Source organism: Crinia signifera, chromosome 6, assembly GCF_055691185.1.
Source record: "Crinia signifera chromosome 6, ASM5569118v1, whole genome shotgun sequence".
NCBI classification, from domain to species: Eukaryota; Metazoa; Chordata; class Amphibia; order Anura; family Myobatrachidae; genus Crinia; species Crinia signifera.
Window position 1 is genome coordinate 16,617,355 of NC_139222.1, and position 19,945 is coordinate 16,637,299.

The following is a 19,945-nucleotide window of genomic DNA, read 5'->3' on the forward strand; positions in this document are numbered from 1 at the left end:
CCCCCGGCGTTGCTGTATAACGTCCCATACCCCGCCGTCACCTCTCCGGTCACATCCCCCCCATGTTACTGTATAACGTCCCATTCCCAGCAGTCACCTCTCCGGTCACATTCCCCAGTGGTACTGTATAACGTCCCATTCCCAGCAGTCACCTCTCCGGTCACATCCCCTGGTGTCGCTGTAGAACATCCCATTCCCAGCAGTCACCTCTCCGGTCACATCCCCCGGTGTTACTGTATAATGCCCCATTCCCAGCAGTCACCTCTCTGGTCACATACCCCGGTATTACTGTATACCGTCAAATTCCCAGCAGTCACCTCTCCGGTCATATCCCCTCAATGTTACTGTATAATGTCCCATTCTCAGTAGCCACCTCTCCAGTCACAAACCCGGTGTTACTGTATAACGTCCCATTCCCAGGAGTCACCTTTCCGGTCACATCCCCCGGTGTTACTGTATAATGTCCCATTCCCAGCAGTCACCTCTCCGGTCACATCCCCCGGTGTTACTGTATAACGTCCCATTCCCAGCAGTCACCTCTCCGGTCACATTCCCCAGTGGTACTGTATAACGTCCCATTCCCAGCAGTCACCTCTCCGGTCACATCCCCTGGTGTTGCTGTATAATGTCCCCATTCCCAGCAGCCACCTCTCCGGTCACATCCCCTGGTGTTACTGTATAATGTCCCATTCCCAGCAGTCACCTCTCCGGTCACATCCCCCGGTGTTACTGTATAATGTCCCATTCCCAGCAGTCATCTCTCCAGTCACATCCCCCCGGTGTTACTGTATAATGTCCCATTCCCAGCAGTCACCTCTCCGGTCACATTCCCCGGTGTTGCTGTAGAACATCCCATTCCCCGCCGTCACCTCTCTGGTCACATCCCCCGGTGTTACTGTATAACGTCCAATTCCCAGCAGTCACCTCTCCTGTTATCTCCCCCCCCCATGTTACTGTATAACGTCCTTTCCCAGCAGTCACCTCTCCGATCACATCCTCGGTGTTACTGCATAATGTCCCATTCCCAGCAGTCACCTCTCCTGTCACAACCCCCGGTGTTACTGTATAATGTTCCATTCCCAGCAGCCACCTCTCCGGTCACATCCCCCGGTGTTACTGTATAATGTCCCGTTCCCAGCAGTCACCTCTCCGGTCACATCCCACGTTGTAACTGTATCACGCCCCATTCCCAGCAGTCACCTCTCCGGTCACAACCCCCGGTGTTACTGTATAATATCCCATTCCCAGCAGTCACCTCTCTGGTCACAACCCCGGTGTTACTGTATTAATGTCCCATTCCCAGCAGTCACCTCTCCGGTCACAAACCCTGGTGTTACTTTATAATGCCCCATTCCCAGTAGTCACCTATCTGGTCACATCCCCCGCTGTTACTGTATAACGTCCCATTCCAAGCAGTCACCTCTCCGGTCATATCCCCTGGTGTTACTGTATAATGTGCCATTCCCAGCAGTCACCTCTACGGTCACATCCCCCCCGGTGTTACTTTATATCGTCCCATTCCCAGCAGTCACCTCTCTGGTCACATCCCCCCGGTGTTACTGTATAACGTCCCATTCCCAGCAATCACCTCTCCGGTCACAACCCCCGGTGTTACTGTATAATGCCCCATTCCCAGCAGCCACCTCCCCGGTGTTACTGTATAATGTTCCATTCCCAGCAGTCACCTCTCCGGTCACATCCCCCGGTGTTACTGTATAATGCCCCATTCCCAGCAATCACCTCTCCGGTCACATCCCCCGGTGTTGCTGTATAACGTCCATTCCCCGCCGTCACCTCTCCGGTCACATCCCCCCCATGTTACTGTATAACGTCCCATTCTCAGCAATCACCTCTCCGGTCACAACCCCCGGTGTTACTGTATAATGCCCCATTCCCAGCAGCCACCTCCCCGGTGTTACTGTATAATGTTCCATTCCCAGCAGTCACCTCTCCGGTCACATCCCCCGGTGTTACTGTATAATGCCCCATTCCCAGCAGTCACCTCTCTGGTCACATCCCCTGGTGTTACTGTATAACGCCCCATTCCCAGCAGTCACCTCTCCTGTTATCTCCCCCAGTGTTACTGTATAACGTCCCATTCCCAGCAGTCACCTCTCCGGTCACATCCCCCGGTGTAACTTTATATCGTCCCCATTCCCAGCAGTCACCTCTCTGGTCACATCCCCCCGGTGTTACTGTATAACGTCCCATTCCCAGCAGTCACCTCTCCGGTCACATCCCCCCCAATGTTACTTTATAACGTCCCATTCCCAGCAGTCACCTCTCTGGTCACATTCCCCCGGTGTTACTGTATAACGTCCCATTCCCAGCAGTCACCTCTCTGGTCACATTCCCCCGGCGTTGCTGTATAACGTCCCATTCCCAGCAGTCACCTCTCTGGTCACATCCCCTGGTGTTACTGTATAACGTCCCATTCCCAGCAGTCACCTCTCCGGTCACATCCCCCGGTGTTACTGTATAACGTCCCATTCCCAGCAGTCATCTCTCCAGTCACATCCCCCCGGTGTTACTGTATAATGTCCCATTTCCAGCAGACACCTCTCCAGGCACATCCCCCCGGTGTTACTGTATAACGTCCCATTCCCAGCAGTCACCTCTCCGGTCACATCCCCCAGTGTTACTTTATATCGTCCCATTCGTCACCTCTCTGGTCACATCCTCCCGGTGTTACTGTATAACGTCCCATTCCCAGCAGTAACCTCTCCGGTCACATCCCCCCCGGTGTTACTTTATATCGTCCCATTCCCAGCAGTCACCTCTCTGGTCACATTCCCCCGGTGTTACTGTATAACGTCCCATTCCAGGCAGTTACCTCTCCGGTCACATCCCCCGGTGTTGCTGTAGAACGTCCCATTCCCCGCCGTCACCTCTCTGGTCACATCCCCCGATGATACTGTATAACGTCCAATTCCCCGCCGTCACCTCTCTGGTCACATCCCCCGATGATACTGTATAACGTCCCATTCCCAGCAGTCACCTCTCCGATCACATCATCGGTGTTACTGTATAACGTCCCATTCCCAGCAGTCACCTCTCCCTTCACATCCCCCGGTGTTACTGTATAAAGTCCAATTCCCAGCAGTCACCTCTCCGGTCACATCCCTTGGTGTTACTGTATAATGTCCCATTCCCAGCAGTCACCTCTCCGGTCACATCCCCCAGTGTTACTGTATAATGTCCCAGTCCCAGCAGTCACCTCTCCAGTCACATCCCCCAGTGTTACTGTATAATGTCCCATTCTAAGCAGTCACCTCTCTGGTCACATCCCCCGGTGTTACTGTATACCGTCCCATTCCCAGCAGTCACCTCTCCCTTCACATCCCCTGGTGTTACTGTATAAAGTCCCATTCCCAGCAGTCACGTCTCCGATCACATCCTCGGTGTTACTGCATAACATCCCATTCCCAGCAGCCACCTCTCCAGTCACAAACCCGGTGTTACTGTATAACGTCCCATTCCCAGCAGTCACCTCTCCTGTTATCTCCCCCCCATGTTACTGTATAACGTCCTTTCCCAGCAGTCACCTCTCAGATCACATCCTCGGTGTTACTGCACCATAACGTCCCATTCCCAGCAGTCACCTCTTTGGTCACATCCCCCGGTGTTACTGTATGATGTCCCATTCCCAGCAATCACCTCTCAGGTCACATCCAATGGTGTTACTGTATAATGACCCATTCCCAGCAGTCACCTCTCCAGTCACATCCCCCCGGTGTTACTGTATAACGTCCCATTCCCAGCAGTCACCTCTCCGGTCGCATCCCCCAGTGTTACTGTATTAACGTCCCATTTCCAGCAGTCACCTCTCCAGTCACAACCCCCGGTGTTACTGTATAATGTTCCATTCGCAGCAGTCACCTCTCCGGTCACATCCCCCCGTGTTACTGTATAACGTCCAATTCCCAGCAGTCACCTCTCCTGTTATCACCCCCCCCATGTTACTGTATAACGTCCTTTCCCAGCAGTCACCTCTCAGATCACATCCCCCAGTGTTACTGTATAATGTCCCATTCCCAGCAGTCACCTCTCCGATCACATCCCCCAGTGTTACTGTATAATGTCCCATTCCCAGCAGTCACCTCTCCGGTCACATCCCCCAGTGTTACTGTATAACGTCCCATTCCCAGCAGTCACCTCTCCGGTCACATCCCCCGGTGTTACTGTATAATGTCCCATTCCCAGCAGTCACATCCCCCGGTGTTACTGTATTAATGTCCCATTCCCAGCAGTCACCTCTCCGATCACATCCCCCAGTATTACTGTATTAATGTCCCATTCCCAGCAGTCACCTCTCCGGTCACAACCCCTGGTGTTACTTTATAATGCCCCATTCCCAGCAATCACCTCTCCGGTCACATCCCCCGGCGTTGCTGTATAACGTCCCATACCCCGCCGTCACCTCTCCGGTCACATCCCCCCCATGTTACTGTATAACGTCCCATTCCCAGCAGTCACCTCTCCCTTCACATCCCCCGGTGTTACTGTATAACGTCCAATTCCCAGCAGTCACCTCTCCGGTCATATCCCCTCAATGTTACTGTATAATGTCCCATTCCCAGCAGCCACCTCTCCAGTCACAAACCCGGTGTTACTGTATAACGTCCCATTCCCAGCAGTCACCTTTCCGGTCACATCCCTTGGTGTTACTGTATAATGTCCCATTCCCAGCAGTCACCTCTCCAGTCACATCCCCCAGTGTTACTGTATAATGTCCCAGTCCCAGCAGTCACCTCTCCAGTCACATCCCCCAGTGTTACTGTATAATGTCCCATTCTAAGCAGTCACCTCTCTGGTCACATCCCTCGGTGTTACTGTATACCGTCCCATTCCCAGCAGTCACCTCTCCCTTCACATCCCCTGATGTTACTGTATAATGTCCCATTCCCAGCAGTCACCTCTCCGGTCACATTCCCCAGTGTTACTGTATAACGTCCCATTCCCAGCAGTCACCTCTCCGGTCACATCCCCCCCGATGTTACTGTATAACGTCCCATTCCCAGCAGTCACTTCTCCGGTCACATTCCCCAGTGTTACTGTATAACGTCCCATTCCCAGCAGTCACCTCTCCTGTTATCTCCCCCCCCATGTTAATGTATAACGTCCCATTCCCAGCAGTCACCTCTTTGGTCACATCCCCCGGTGTTACTGTATGATGTCCCATTCCCAGCAGTCACCTCTCAGGTCACATCCAATGGTGTTACTGTATAATGACCCATTCCCAGCAGTCACCTCTCCAGTCACATCCCCCCGGTGTTACTGTATAACGTCTCATTCCCAGCAGTCACCTCTCCGTCGCATCCCCCAGTGTTACTGTATTAACGTCCCATTTCCAGCAGTCACCTCTCCGGTCACAACCCCCGGTGTTACTGTATAATGTTCCATTCGCAGCAGTCACCTCTCCGGTCACATCCCCCGGTGTTACTGTATAATGCCCCATTCCCAGCAATCACCTCTCCGGTCACATCCCCCGGTGTTGCTGTATAACGTCCATTCCCCGCCGTCACCTCTCCGGTCACATCCCCCCCATGTTACTGTATAACGTCCCATTCTCAGCAATCACCTCTCCGGTCACAACCCCCGGTGTTACTGTATAATGCCCCATTCCCAGCAGCCACCTCCCCGGTGTTACTGTATAATGTTCCATTCCCAGCAGTCACCTCTCCGGTCACATCCCCCGGTGTTACTGTATACCGTCCCATTCCCAGCAGTCACCTCTCCCTTCACATCCCCTGATGTTACTGTATAATGTCCCATTCCCAGCAGTCACCTCTCCGGTCACATTCCCCAGTGTTACTGTATAACGTCCCATTCCCAGCAGTCACCTCTCCGGTCACATCCCCCCCGATGTTACTGTATAACGTCCCATTCCCAGCAGTCACTTCTCCGGTCACATTCCCCAGTGTTACTGTATAACGTCCCATTCCCAGCAGTCACCTCTCCTGTTATCTCCCCCCCCATGTTAATGTATAACGTCCCATTCCCAGCAGTCACCTCTTTGGTCACATCCCCCGGTGTTACTGTATGATGTCCCATTCCCAGCAGTCACCTCTCAGGTCACATCCAATGGTGTTACTGCATAATGACCCATTCCCAGCAGTCACCTCTCCAGTCACATCCCCCCGGTGTTACTGTATAACGTCTCATTCCCAGCAGTCACCTCTCCGTCGCATCCCCCAGTGTTACTGTATTAACGTCCCATTTCCAGCAGTCACCTCTCCGGTCACAACCCCCGGTGTTACTGTATAATGTTCCATTCGCAGCAGTCACCTCTCCGGTCACATCCCCCGGTGTTACTGTATAATGCCCCATTCCCAGCAATCACCTCTCCGGTCACATCCCCCGGTGTTGCTGTATAACGTCCATTCCCCGCCGTCACCTCTCCGGTCACATCCCCCCCATGTTACTGTATAACGTCCCATTCTCAGCAATCACCTCTCCGGTCACAACCCCCGGTGTTACTGTATAATGCCCCATTCCCAGCAGCCACCTCCCCGGTGTTACTGTATAATGTTCCATTCCCAGCAGTCACCTCTCCGGTCACATCCCCCGGTGTTACTGTATAATGCCCCATTCCCAGCAGTCACCTCTCTGGTCACATCCCCTGGTGTTACTGTATAACGCCCCATTCCCAGCAGTCACCTCTCCTGTTATCTCCCCCAGTGTTACTGTATAACGTCCCATTCCCAGCAGTCACCTCTCTGGTCACATCCCCCGGTGTAACTTCATATCGTCCCCATTCCCAGCAGTCACCTCTCTGGTCACATCCCCCCGGTGTTACTGTATAACGTCCCATTCCCAGCAGTCACCTCTCCGGTCACATCCCCCCCAATGTTACTTTATAACGTCCCATTCCCAGCAGTCACCTCTCTGGTCACATTCCCCCGGTGTTACTGTATAACGTCCCATTCCCAGCAGTCACCTCTCTGGTCACATTCCCCCGGCGTTGCTGTATAACGTCCCATTCCCAGCAGTCACCTCTCTGGTCACATCCCCTGGTGTTACTGTATAACGTCCCATTCCCAGCAGTCACCTCTCCGGTCACATCCCCCGGTGTTACTGTATAACGTCCCATTCCCAGCAGTCATCTCTCCAGTCACATCCCCCCGGTGTTACTGTATAATGTCCCATTCCCAGCAGACACCTCTCCAGGCACATCCCCCCGGTGTTACTGTATAACGTCCCATTCCCAGCAGTCACCTCTCCGGTCACATCCCCCAGTGTTACTTTATATCGTCCCATTCGTCACCTCTCTGGTCTCATTCTCCCGGTGTTACTGTATAACGTCCCATTCCCAGCAGTAACCTCTCCGGTCACATCCCCCCCGGTGTTACTTTATATCGTCCCATTCCCAGCAGTCACCTCTCTGGTCACATTCCCCCGGTGTTACTGTATAACGTCCCATTCCAGGCAGTTACCTCTCCGGTCACATCCCCCGGTGTTGCTGTAGAACGTCCCATTCCCCGCCGTCACCTCTCTGGTCACATCCCCCGATGATACTGTATAACGTCCAATTCCCCGCCGTCACCTCTCTGGTCACATCCCCCGATGATACTGTATAACGTCCCATTCCCAGCAGTCACCTCTCCGATCACATCATCGGTGTTACTGTATAACGTCCCATTCCCAGCAGTCACCTCTCCCTTCACATCCCCCGGTGTTACTGTATAAAGTCCAATTCCCAGCAGTCACCTCTCCGGTCACATCCCTTGGTGTTACTGTATAATGTCCCATTCCCAGCAGTCACCTCTCCGGTCACATCCCCCAGTGTTACTGTATAATGTCCCAGTCCCAGCAGTCACCTCTCCAGTCACATCCCCCAGTGTTACTGTATAATGTCCCATTCTAAGCAGTCACCTCTCTGGTCACATCCCCCGGTGTTACTGTATACCGTCCCATTCCCAGCAGTCACCTCTCCCTTCACATCCCCTGGTGTTACTGTATAAAGTCCCATTCCCAGCAGTCACGTCTCCGATCACATCCTCGGTGTTACTGCATAACATCCCATTCCCAGCAGCCACCTCTCCAGTCACAAACCCGGTGTTACTGTATAACGTCCCATTCCCAGCAGTCACCTCTCCTGTTATCTCCCCCCCATGTTACTGTATAACGTCCTTTCCCAGCAGTCACCTCTCAGATCACATCCTCGGTGTTACTGCACCATAACGTCCCATTCCCAGCAGTCACCTCTTTGGTCACATCCCCCGGTGTTACTGTATGATGTCCCATTCCCAGCAATCACCTCTCAGGTCACATCCAATGGTGTTACTGTATAATGACCCATTCCCAGCAGTCACCTCTCCAGTCACATCCCCCCGGTGTTACTGTATAACGTCCCATTCCCAGCAGTCACCTCTCCGGTCGCATCCCCCAGTGTTACTGTATTAACGTCCCATTTCCAGCAGTCACCTCTCCGGTCACAACCCCTGGTGTTACTTTATAATGCCCCATTCCCAGCAATCACCTCTCCGGTCACATCCCCCGGCGTTGCTGTATAACGTCCCATACCCCGCCGTCACCTCTCCGGTCACATCCCCCCCATGTTACTGTATAACGTCCCATTCCCAGCAGTCACCTCTCCCTTCACATCCCCCGGTGTTACTGTATAACGTCCAATTCCCAGAAGTCACCTCTCCGGTCATATCCCCTCAATGTTACTGTATAATGTCCCATTCCCAGCAGCCACCTCTCCAGTCACAAACCCGGTGTTACTGTATAACGTCCCATTCCCAGCAGTCACCTTTCCGGTCACATCCCTTGGTGTTACTGTATAATGTCCCATTCCCAGCAGTCACCTCTCCAGTCACATCCCCCAGTGTTACTGTATAATGTCCCAGTCCCAGCAGTCACCTCTCCAGTCACATCCCCCAGTGTTACTGTATAATGTCCCATTCTAAGCAGTCACCTCTCTGGTCACATCCCTCGGTGTTACTGTATACCGTCCCATTCCCAGCAGTCACCTCTCCCTTCACATCCCCTGATGTTACTGTATAATGTCCCATTCCCAGCAGTCACCTCTCCGGTCACATTCCCCAGTGTTACTGTATAACGTCCCATTCCCAGCAGTCACCTCTCCGGTCACATCCCCCCCGATGTTACTGTATAACGTCCCATTCCCAGCAGTCACTTCTCCGGTCACATTCCCCAGTGTTACTGTATAACGTCCCATTCCCAGCAGTCACCTCTCCTGTTATCTCCCCCCCCATGTTAATGTATAACGTCCCATTCCCAGCAGTCACCTCTTTGGTCACATCCCCCGGTGTTACTGTATGATGTCCCATTCCCAGCAGTCACCTCTCAGGTCACATCCAATGGTGTTACTGTATAATGACCCATTCCCAGCAGTCACCTCTCCAGTCACATCCCCCCGGTGTTACTGTATAACGTCTCATTCCCAGCAGTCACCTCTCCGTCGCATCCCCCAGTGTTACTGTATTAACGTCCCATTTCCAGCAGTCACCTCTCCGGTCACAACCCCCGGTGTTACTGTATAATGTTCCATTCGCAGCAGTCACCTCTCCGGTCACATCCCCCCGTGTTACTGTATAATGTCCCATTCCCAGCAGTCACCTCTCCGGTCACATCCCCGGTGTTACTGTATAACGTCCCATTCCCAGCAGTCACCTCTCCTGTTATCTCCCCCCCCCCCATGTTACTGTATAACGTCCTTTCCCAGCAGTCACCTCTCAGATCACATCCTCAGTGTTACTGCATAACGTCCCATTCCCAGCAGTCACCTCTTTTGTCACATCCCCCGGTGTTACTGTATGATGTCCCATTCCCAGCAGTCACCTCTCCGGTCACATCCCCTGGTGTTACTGTACAATGACCCATTCCCAGCAGTCACCTCTCCAGTCACATCCCCTCGGTGTTACTGTATTAACGTCCCATTTCCAGCAGTCACCTCTCCTGTTATCTCCCCCCCCCCCCCATGTTACTGTATAACGTCCTTTCCCAGCAGTCACCTCTCCGGTCACATCCCCCAGTGTTACTGTATTAACGTCCCATTTCCAGCAGTCACCTCTCCGGTCACAACCCCTGGTGTTACTGTATAATGTTCCATTCGCAGCAGTCACCTCTCCGGTCACAACCCCGGTGTTACTGTATAATATTCCATTCCCAGCAGTCACCTCTCCGGTCACATCCCCCGGTGTTACTGTATAACGTCCCATTCCCCGCCGTCACCTCTCCGGTCACATCCCCAGTGTTACTGTATAACATCCCATTCCCAACAGCCACCTCTCCGGTCACATCCCCTGGTGTTACTGTATAATGTCCCATTCCCAGTAGTCACCTCTCCGGTCACATCCCCTGGTGTTACTGTATAATGTCCCATTCCCAGCAGTCACCTCTCCTGTCACATTCCCCCGGTGTTACTGTATAACGTCCCATTCCCAGCAGTCACCTCTCCAGTCGCATCCCCCGGTGTTACTGTATAATGTCCCATTCCCAGCAGCCACATCTCCGGTCACATCCCCCGGTGTTACTGTATGACGTCCCATTCCCAGCAGTCACCTCTCCGGTCACATCCCCCGGTGTTACTGTATGAAGTCCCATTCCCAGCAGTCACCTCTCCGGTCACATCCCCTGGTGTTACTGTACAATGACCCATTCCCAGCAGTCACCTCTCCAGTCACATCCCCTCGGTGTTACTGTATAACGTCCCATTCCCAGCAGTCACCTCTCCGGTCGCATCCCCCAGTGTTACTGTATTAACGTCCCATTTCCAGCAGTCACCTCTCCTGTTATCTCCCCCCCCCCCCCATGTTACTGTATAATGTCCTTTCCCAGCAGTCACCTCTCCTGTCACAACCCCCGGTGTTACTGTATAATGTTCCATTCGCAGCAGCCACATCTCCGGTCACATCCCCCAGTGTTGCTGTAGAACATCCCATTCCCCGCCGTCACCTCTCTGGTCACATCCCCCGGTGTTACTGTATGATGTCCCATTCCCAGCAGTCACCTCTCCGGTCACATCCCCCGGTGTTGCTGTAGAACATCCCATTCCCCGCCGTCACCTCTCTGGTCACATCCCCCGGTGTTACTGTATGATGTCCCATTCCCAGCAGTCACCTCTCCGGTCACATCCCCTGGTGTTACTGTATAATGTCCCATTCCCAGCAGTCACCTCTCCGGTCACATCCCCTGGTGTTACTGTATAATGTCCCATTCCCAGCAGTCACCTCTCCAGTCACATTCCCCCGGTGTTACTGTATAACGTCCCATTCCCAGCAGTCACCTCTCCGGTCGCATCCCCAGGTGTTACTGTATAATGTCCCATTCCCAGCAGTCACCTCTCCCTTCACATCCCCTGGTGTTACTGTATAAAGTCCCATTCCCAGCAGTCACGTCTCCGATCACATCCTCGGTGTTACTGCATAACATCCCATTCCCAGCAGCCACCTCTCCAGTCACAAACCCGGTGTTACTGTATAACGTCCCATTCCCAGCAGTCACCTCTCCTGTTATCTCCCCCCCATGTTACTGTATAACGTCCTTTCCCAGCAGTCACCTCTCAGATCACATCCTCGGTGTTACTGCACCATAACGTCCCATTCCCAGCAGTCACCTCTTTGGTCACATCCCCCGGTGTTACTGTATAATGTTCCATTCGCAGCAGCCACATCTCCGGTCACATCCCCCAGTGTTGCTGTAGAACATCCCATTCCCCGCCGTCACCTCTCTGGTCACATCCCCCGGTGTTACTGTATGATGTCCCATTCCCAGCAGTCACCTCTCCGGTCACATCCCCCGGTGTTGCTGTAGAACATCCCATTCCCCGCCGTCACCTCTCTGGTCACATCCCCCGGTGTTACTGTATGATGTCCCATTCCCAGCAGTCACCTCTCCGGTCACATCCCCTGGTGTTACTGTATAATGTCCCATTCCCAGCAGTCACCTCTCCGGTCACATCCCCTGGTGTTACTGTATAATGTCCCATTCCCAGCAGTCACCTCTCCAGTCACATTCCCCCGGTGTTACTGTATAACGTCCCATTCCCAGCAGTCACCTCTCCGGTCGCATCCCCAGGTGTTACTGTATAATGTCCCATTCCCAGCAGTCACCTCTCCCTTCACATCCCCTGGTGTTACTGTATAAAGTCCCATTCCCAGCAGTCACGTCTCCGATCACATCCTCGGTGTTACTGCATAACATCCCATTCCCAGCAGCCACCTCTCCAGTCACAAACCCGGTGTTACTGTATAACGTCCCATTCCCAGCAGTCACCTCTCCTGTTATCTCCCCCCCATGTTACTGTATAACGTCCTTTCCCAGCAGTCACCTCTCAGATCACATCCTCGGTGTTACTGCACCATAACGTCCCATTCCCAGCAGTCACCTCTTTGGTCACATCCCCCGGTGTTACTGTATAATGTTCCATTCGCAGCAGCCACATCTCCGGTCACATCCCCCAGTGTTGCTGTAGAACATCCCATTCCCCGCCGTCACCTCTCTGGTCACATCCCCCGGTGTTACTGTATGATGTCCCATTCCCAGCAGTCACCTCTCCGGTCACATCCCCCGGTGTTGCTGTAGAACATCCCATTCCCCGCCGTCACCTCTCTGGTCACATCCCCCGGTGTTACTGTATGATGTCCCATTCCCAGCAGTCACCTCTCCGGTCACATCCCCTGGTGTTACTGTATAATGTCCCATTCCCAGCAGTCACCTCTCCGGTCACATCCCCTGGTGTTACTGTATAATGTCCCATTCCCAGCAGTCACCTCTCCAGTCACATTCCCCCGGTGTTACTGTATAACGTCCCATTCCCAGCAGTCACCTCTCCGGTCGCATCCCCAGGTGTTACTGTATAATGTCCCATTCCCAGCAGTCACCTCTCCCTTCACATCCCCTGGTGTTACTGTATAAAGTCCCATTCCCAGCAGTCACGTCTCCGATCACATCCTCGGTGTTACTGCATAACATCCCATTCCCAGCAGCCACCTCTCCAGTCACAAACCCGGTGTTACTGTATAACGTCCCATTCCCAGCAGTCACCTCTCCTGTTATCTCCCCCCCATGTTACTGTATAACGTCCTTTCCCAGCAGTCACCTCTCAGATCACATCCTCGGTGTTACTGCACCATAACGTCCCATTCCCAGCAGTCACCTCTTTGGTCACATCCCCCGGTGTTACTGTATGATGTCCCATTCCCAGCAATCACCTCTCAGGTCACATCCAATGGTGTTACTGTATAATGACCCATTCCCAGCAGTCACCTCTCCAGTCACATCCCCCCGGTGTTACTGTATAACGTCCCATTCCCAGCAGTCACCTCTCCGGTCGCATCCCCCAGTGTTACTGTATTAACGTCCCATTTCCAGCAGTCACCTCTCCGGTCACAACCCCCGGTGTTACTGTATAATGTTCCATTCGCAGCAGTCACCTCTCCGGTCACATCCCCCCGTGTTACTGTATAACGTCCAATTCCCAGCAGTCACCTCTCCTGTTATCACCCCCCCCATGTTACTGTATAACGTCCTTTCCCAGCAGTCACCTCTCAGATCACATCCCCCAGTGTTACTGTATAATGTCCCATTCCCAGCAGTCACCTCTCCGATCACATCCCCCAGTGTTACTGTATAATGTCCCATTCCCAGCAGTCACCTCTCCGGTCACATCCCCCAGTGTTACTGTATAACGTCCCATTCCCAGCAGTCACCTCTCCGGTCACATCCCCCGGTGTTACTGTATAATGTCCCATTCCCAGCAGTCACATCCCCCGGTGTTACTGTATTAATGTCCCATTCCCAGCAGTCACCTCTCCGATCACATCCCCCAGTATTACTGTATTAATGTCCCATTCCCAGCAGTCACCTCTCCGGTCACAACCCCTGGTGTTACTTTATAATGCCCCATTCCCAGCAATCACCTCTCCGGTCACATCCCCCGGCGTTGCTGTATAACGTCCCATACCCCGCCGTCACCTCTCCGGTCACATCCCCCCCATGTTACTGTATAACGTCCCATTCCCAGCAGTCACCTCTCCCTTCACATCCCCCGGTGTTACTGTATAACGTCCAATTCCCAGCAGTCACCTCTCCGGTCATATCCCCTCAATGTTACTGTATAATGTCCCATTCCCAGCAGCCACCTCTCCAGTCACAAACCCGGTGTTACTGTATAACGTCCCATTCCCAGCAGTCACCTTTCCGGTCACATCCCTTGGTGTTACTGTATAATGTCCCATTCCCAGCAGTCACCTCTCCAGTCACATCCCCCAGTGTTACTGTATAATGTCCCAGTCCCAGCAGTCACCTCTCCAGTCACATCCCCCAGTGTTACTGTATAATGTCCCATTCTAAGCAGTCACCTCTCTGGTCACATCCCTCGGTGTTACTGTATACCGTCCCATTCCCAGCAGTCACCTCTCCCTTCACATCCCCTGATGTTACTGTATAATGTCCCATTCCCAGCAGTCACCTCTCCGGTCACATTCCCCAGTGTTACTGTATAACGTCCCATTCCCAGCAGTCACCTCTCCGGTCACATCCCCCCCGATGTTACTGTATAACGTCCCATTCCCAGCAGTCACTTCTCCGGTCACATTCCCCAGTGTTACTGTATAATGTCCCATTCCCAGCAGTCACCTCTCCTGTTATCTCCCCCCCCATGTTAATGTATAACGTCCCATTCCCAGCAGTCACCTCTTTGGTCACATCCCCCGGTGTTACTGTATGATGTCCCATTCCCAGCAGTCACCTCTCAGGTCACATCCAATGGTGTTACTGTATAATGACCCATTCCCAGCAGTCACCTCTCCAGTCACATCCCCCCGGTGTTACTGTATAACGTCTCATTCCCAGCAGTCACCTCTCCGTCGCATCCCCCAGTGTTACTGTATTAACGTCCCATTTCCAGCAGTCACCTCTCCGGTCACAACCCCCGGTGTTACTGTATAATGTTCCATTCGCAGCAGTCACCTCTCCGGTCACATCCCCCCGTGTTACTGTATAATGTCCCATTCCCAGCAGTCACCTCTCCGGTCACATCCCCGGTGTTACTGTATAACGTCCCATTCCCAGCAGTCACCTCTCCTGTTATCTCCCCCCCCCCATGTTACTGTATAACGTCCTTTCCCAGCAGTCACCTCTCAGATCACATCCTCAGTGTTACTGCATAACGTCCCATTCCCAGCAGTCACCTCTTTTGTCACATCCCCCGGTGTTACTGTATGATGTCCCATTCCCAGCAGTCACCTCTCCGGTCACATCCCCTGGTGTTACTGTACAATGACCCATTCCCAGCAGTCACCTCTCCAGTCACATCCCCTCGGTGTTACTGTATTAACGTCCCATTTCCAGCAGTCACCTCTCCTGTTATCTCCCCCCCCCCCATGTTACTGTATAACGTCCTTTCCCAGCAGTCACCTCTCCGGTCACATCCCCCAGTGTTACTGTATTAACGTCCCATTTCCAGCAGTCACCTCTCCGGTCACAACCCCTGGTGTTACTGTATAATGTTCCATTCGCAGCAGTCACCTCTCCGGTCACAACCCCGGTGTTACTGTATAATATTCCATTCCCAGCAGTCACCTCTCCGGTCACATCCCCCGGTGTTACTGTATAACGTCCCATTCCCCGCCGTCACCTCTCCGGTCACATCCCCAGTGTTACTGTATAACATCCCATTCCCAACAGCCACCTCTCCGGTCACATCCCCTGGTGTTACTGTATAATGTCCCATTCCCAGTAGTCACCTCTCCGGTCACATCCCCTGGTGTTACTGTATAATGTCCCATTCCCAGCAGTCACCTCTCCTGTCACATTCCCCCGGTGTTACTGTATAACGTCCCATTCCCAGCAGTCACCTCTCCAGTCGCATCCCCCGGTGTTACTGTATAATGTCCCATTCCCAGCAGCCACATCTCCGGTCACATCCCCCGGTGTTACTGTATGACGTCCCATTCCCAGCAGTCACCTCTCCGGTCACATCCCCCGGTGTTACTGTATGAAGTCCCATTCCCAGCAGTCACCTCTCCGGTCACATCCCCTGGTGTTACTGTACAATGACCCATTCCCAGCAGTCACCTCTCCAGTCACATCCCCTCGGTGTTACTGTATAACGTCCCATTCCCAGCAGTCACCTCTCCGGTCGCATCCCCCAGTGTTACTGTATTAACGTCCCATTTCCAGCAGTCACCTCTCCTGTTATCTCCCCCCCCCCCCATGTTACTGTATAATGTCCTTTCCCAGCAGTCACCTCTCCTGTCACAACCCCCGGTGTTACTGTATAATGTTCCATTCGCAGCAGCCACATCTCCGGTCACATCCCCCAGTGTTGCTGTAGAACATCCCATTCCCCGCCGTCACCTCTCTGGTCACATCCCCCGGTGTTACTGTATGATGTCCCATTCCCAGCAGTCACCTCTCCGGTCACATCCCCCGGTGTTGCTGTAGAACATCCCATTCCCCGCCGTCACCTCTCTGGTCACATCCCCCGGTGTTACTGTATGATGTCCCATTCCCAGCAGTCACCTCTCCGGTCACATCCCCTGGTGTTACTGTATAATGTCCCATTCCCAGCAGTCACCTCTCCGGTCACATCCCCTGGTGTTACTGTATAATGTCCCATTCCCAGCAGTCACCTCTCCAGTCACATTCCCCCGGTGTTACTGTATAACGTCCCATTCCCAGCAGTCACCTCTCCGGTCGCATCCCCAGGTGTTACTGTATAATGTCCCATTCCCAGCAGCCACATCTCCGGTCACATCCCCCGGTGTTACTGTATGACGTCCCATTCCCAGCAGTCACCTCTCCGGTCACATCCCCCGGTGTTACTGTATAACGTCCCATTCCCAGCAGTCACCTCTCCGGTCGCATCCCCAGGTGTTACTGTATAATGTCCCATTCCCAGCAGCCACATCTCCGGTCACATCCCCCGGTGTTACTGTATGACGTCCCATTCCCAGCAGTCACCTCTCCGGTCACATCCCCCGGTGTTACTGTATAACGTCCCATTCCCAGCAGTCACCTCTCCGGTCACATCCCCCAGTGTTACTGTATAATGCCCCATTCCCAGCAGTCACCTCTCCGGTCACATCCCCGGTGTTACTGTATAATGTCCCATTCCCAGCAGTCACCTCTCCGGTCACATCCCCGGTGTTACTGTATAATGTCCCATTCCCAGCAGTCACCTCTCCGGTCACATCCCCTCAATGTTACTGTATAATGTCCCATTCCCAGCATTCACCTCTCCTGTTACACCCCCTGTGTTACTGTATAATGTCCCATTCCCAGCAGTCACCTCTCCGGTCACATTCCCCGGTGTTACTGTATAATGCCCCATTCCCAGCATTCACCTCTCCGGTAACATCCCCGGTGTTACTATATAACGTCCCATTCCCAGCAGTCACCTCTCCCGTCACATCCTCCCCGTATTACTGTATAATGTCCCATTCCCAGCAGTTACCTCTCCGGTCACATCCCCCGGTGTTACTGTATAACGTCCCATTCCCAGCAGTCACCTCTCCGGTCACATCCCCCGGTGTTACTGTATAACGTCCCATTCCCAGCAGTCACCTCTCCAGTCAGCAGCTGGATGATCTTGTTGGTGAGTTCCAGGATCCTCTGGTCAGTGTCTCTCTCATGTATCGGTGAGTGAGATGGAGACAGTGAGGTGTGGTTCTGGGTCCTGCTTTGTCCTCCTGACACACTGGGACATACATTGGGTGTCACAGGATCTTTCTTCTTCACTACTGTGTAATCCTGTGTTGCAGGAGACACAAAAAAAAACCAAAGTTTTACTACCATTAAAATTTGTTCTAGAATGTTCTGCATCAATCTCCGAACTCATCCGTGTTTTATTACATTCCGGAAATCCCTCACCTCCCCAGTCAGCAGGTAGATGATCTCCAGGGTGAGATTTAATATCCTCTCAGTCATGTGACTCCTGTCCTGGTCCATCCCCAGAGAAGCAAGGACGTGTCTCATCCTCATGTGACTTCTAATAAAGACTCTGCTGCTTTAACACTTCACTGTCCAGGAATAAATACAATAGTTATAAACAGCAGGACATGCTCATCTCTCTGTTTCATATCCAAGTAAGTTACATGTACTGTGATGGCTGCTATTAGCCTGGCGCTCACAGGAGCAGTATGAAGCAGGGACATGTTATACTGAATATATGACATGGGGATGAGGGGGAATTATAAAGCGGGCAGTAAGTTATTATGCGGATAGCCTGTGGGCATTATGAGGGGGGTTTGGGTGCTGTGATGTGGTACTGACGCCATGGTAGCGCATATGAGGGTATACAGTGCTTATTATTAGGCTGAGGTGTGCCTGAAGGGTCACCATGGTGAGAGTCAGGGAGATATGAGGGGGGAATGATGATGTGGGAGATGTGCAGCCATTGTGTCGGAGTCCCTAGGCCATGAGGTGGGGGGATGGGGGGGTCACAGCCACATGGTGCTGGCGTTACACCTTCATAATCATGTGTTGTCATGTAATATCTATACACACACATACCCCCAACCAGTCACAGCTTCCTCTCACCCGCAAGATAATATGCACTCCCGATTTAAGGTATGTGTGCTTCTACCCGACCGGGGTCTGCGTTCCACTCCTCTTCCGGGAAATGCGTTCCACCCGGCTTCCCGCTTGATGGGGGTTAATACCAGTTTCCGCCGTGCGGCTTGCTGAGCAGCAGGAAGAGGACTCGGTCTCGGAGGCAGCAGCCGGTGATCGGTATTATACCTGTACTACTATTACTACTGTTATTGTGATACACTTTAGGCTCTCACCCCTGTGCCCCCTGTTCCATACCCTTCCTGCTGCCCAGTCATCTCCCCATCAACTGCCGATGGTGTCATCTGTGTTTTGCATCGATGGTGATTCATCGATGCCCGTCACACACCGTACAGTGAGCTGCTGGGATACAGTGTTTGGGGCTCAGTCAGTACCATTCCCCCTGTGCCGGGTGACAAATAAAAACATTGCAGCCTCCTCTGCCAGATCAGATCTCCACCACTGATAGCAAATCCACCGATGATGGCCTGACATTGATTGTAAATGGGTGTCACTAGCACCCTGCTCTGGAGCTGTGCACTAATGGGAATTGGAAGTTATTTTATTTGGGGTATGGGTAAAAACCGGACCAGGACAAAACCGCCGGACCAGACATCAAACTCTGCATTTTGGAGCTTGTAGCGTCCGGTCCGGGGGGTGTCCTGTCCGGGGATGTCCTGTCCTGGGGGGCTGCCTGTGACACCTGTCACCAGGTAGAGGAGGAGGGGTAGAATAAAGCCTCCCTGTATGGTCCGGGCATGTAGCAAAAAACGGACAGTCTGGACCACACGGGGAGGCTGTAATCTCCCCTTCCACATGTCCCTGATGATAGCTATCACAGGGACCCCCCTGGACAAGACACCCCCCGGACCGGACCCTATAAGCTCCGGACTGCAGATTTTGATGTCCTGTCCGGCGGTCCGGAGTCTAGTCCGGTCCGGTTTTTACATAGTCCCTTTTATTTGGTTTCTTTTTTGTTTGGTACATAATGAATAATGTGGAACCCCCTCTGGAAATGGTTTGATCCAGCGTGTGCGGGAAGACCAGCGCTCTCTGCAGCCCTAACATGATGGGAAATGATACAGTAATGGGCCCTACACACAAGGCGATATTCAGCTATTTTCTGAGAGATTTTGCATAACTTAAAAAAAAATCGCTTAGAAAATGGCAGAATATCGATGTGTGTGATGCAAAAGCGCGGCCCCGGATCTGGCTGCGATAGATTAAGTGATACCGCTAGCAGAGGGAGTAACGCCATAGCCAGGGGATACGCTAGACAGGGTGTCAGGAATGTCCCCCGGCTGTGGCGTTACACCCTCTGCCAGTGGTTGATATCGTTATCACAGTGAAGGCGACTGCGGTGTCATGTAATCATGCATTTACTGAGTATCGGCGGCTTTTTCAGTGCACATATTTA

The 19,945-nt window shown here is 52.9% G+C and overlaps 1 protein-coding gene across 3 annotated transcripts in view; it reads right to left on the bottom strand.

The window, feature by feature from the left end:
• LOC146010013 (uncharacterized) overlaps positions 1–19,945 on the bottom strand; it is a 38,246-nt gene that overhangs the window by 16,223 nt on the left and 2,078 nt on the right. For 2 of the 3 annotated variants that reach the window (XM_083150782.1, XM_083150780.1), the window contains exons 2-3: positions 17,848–17,996; positions 17,542–17,727 (exon numbers count right to left, since the gene is read on the bottom strand). In XM_083150782.1, the coding sequence (XP_083006908.1) occupies positions 17,542–17,727; positions 17,848–17,958 (297 nt within the window). In that variant the 5' untranslated portion in view covers positions 17,959–17,996. Of the gene's footprint in view, positions 1–17,541; positions 17,728–17,847; positions 17,997–18,516; positions 19,292–19,945 lie in introns of those variants that run through there. The other variant, XM_083150781.1, reaches the window with a different exon arrangement.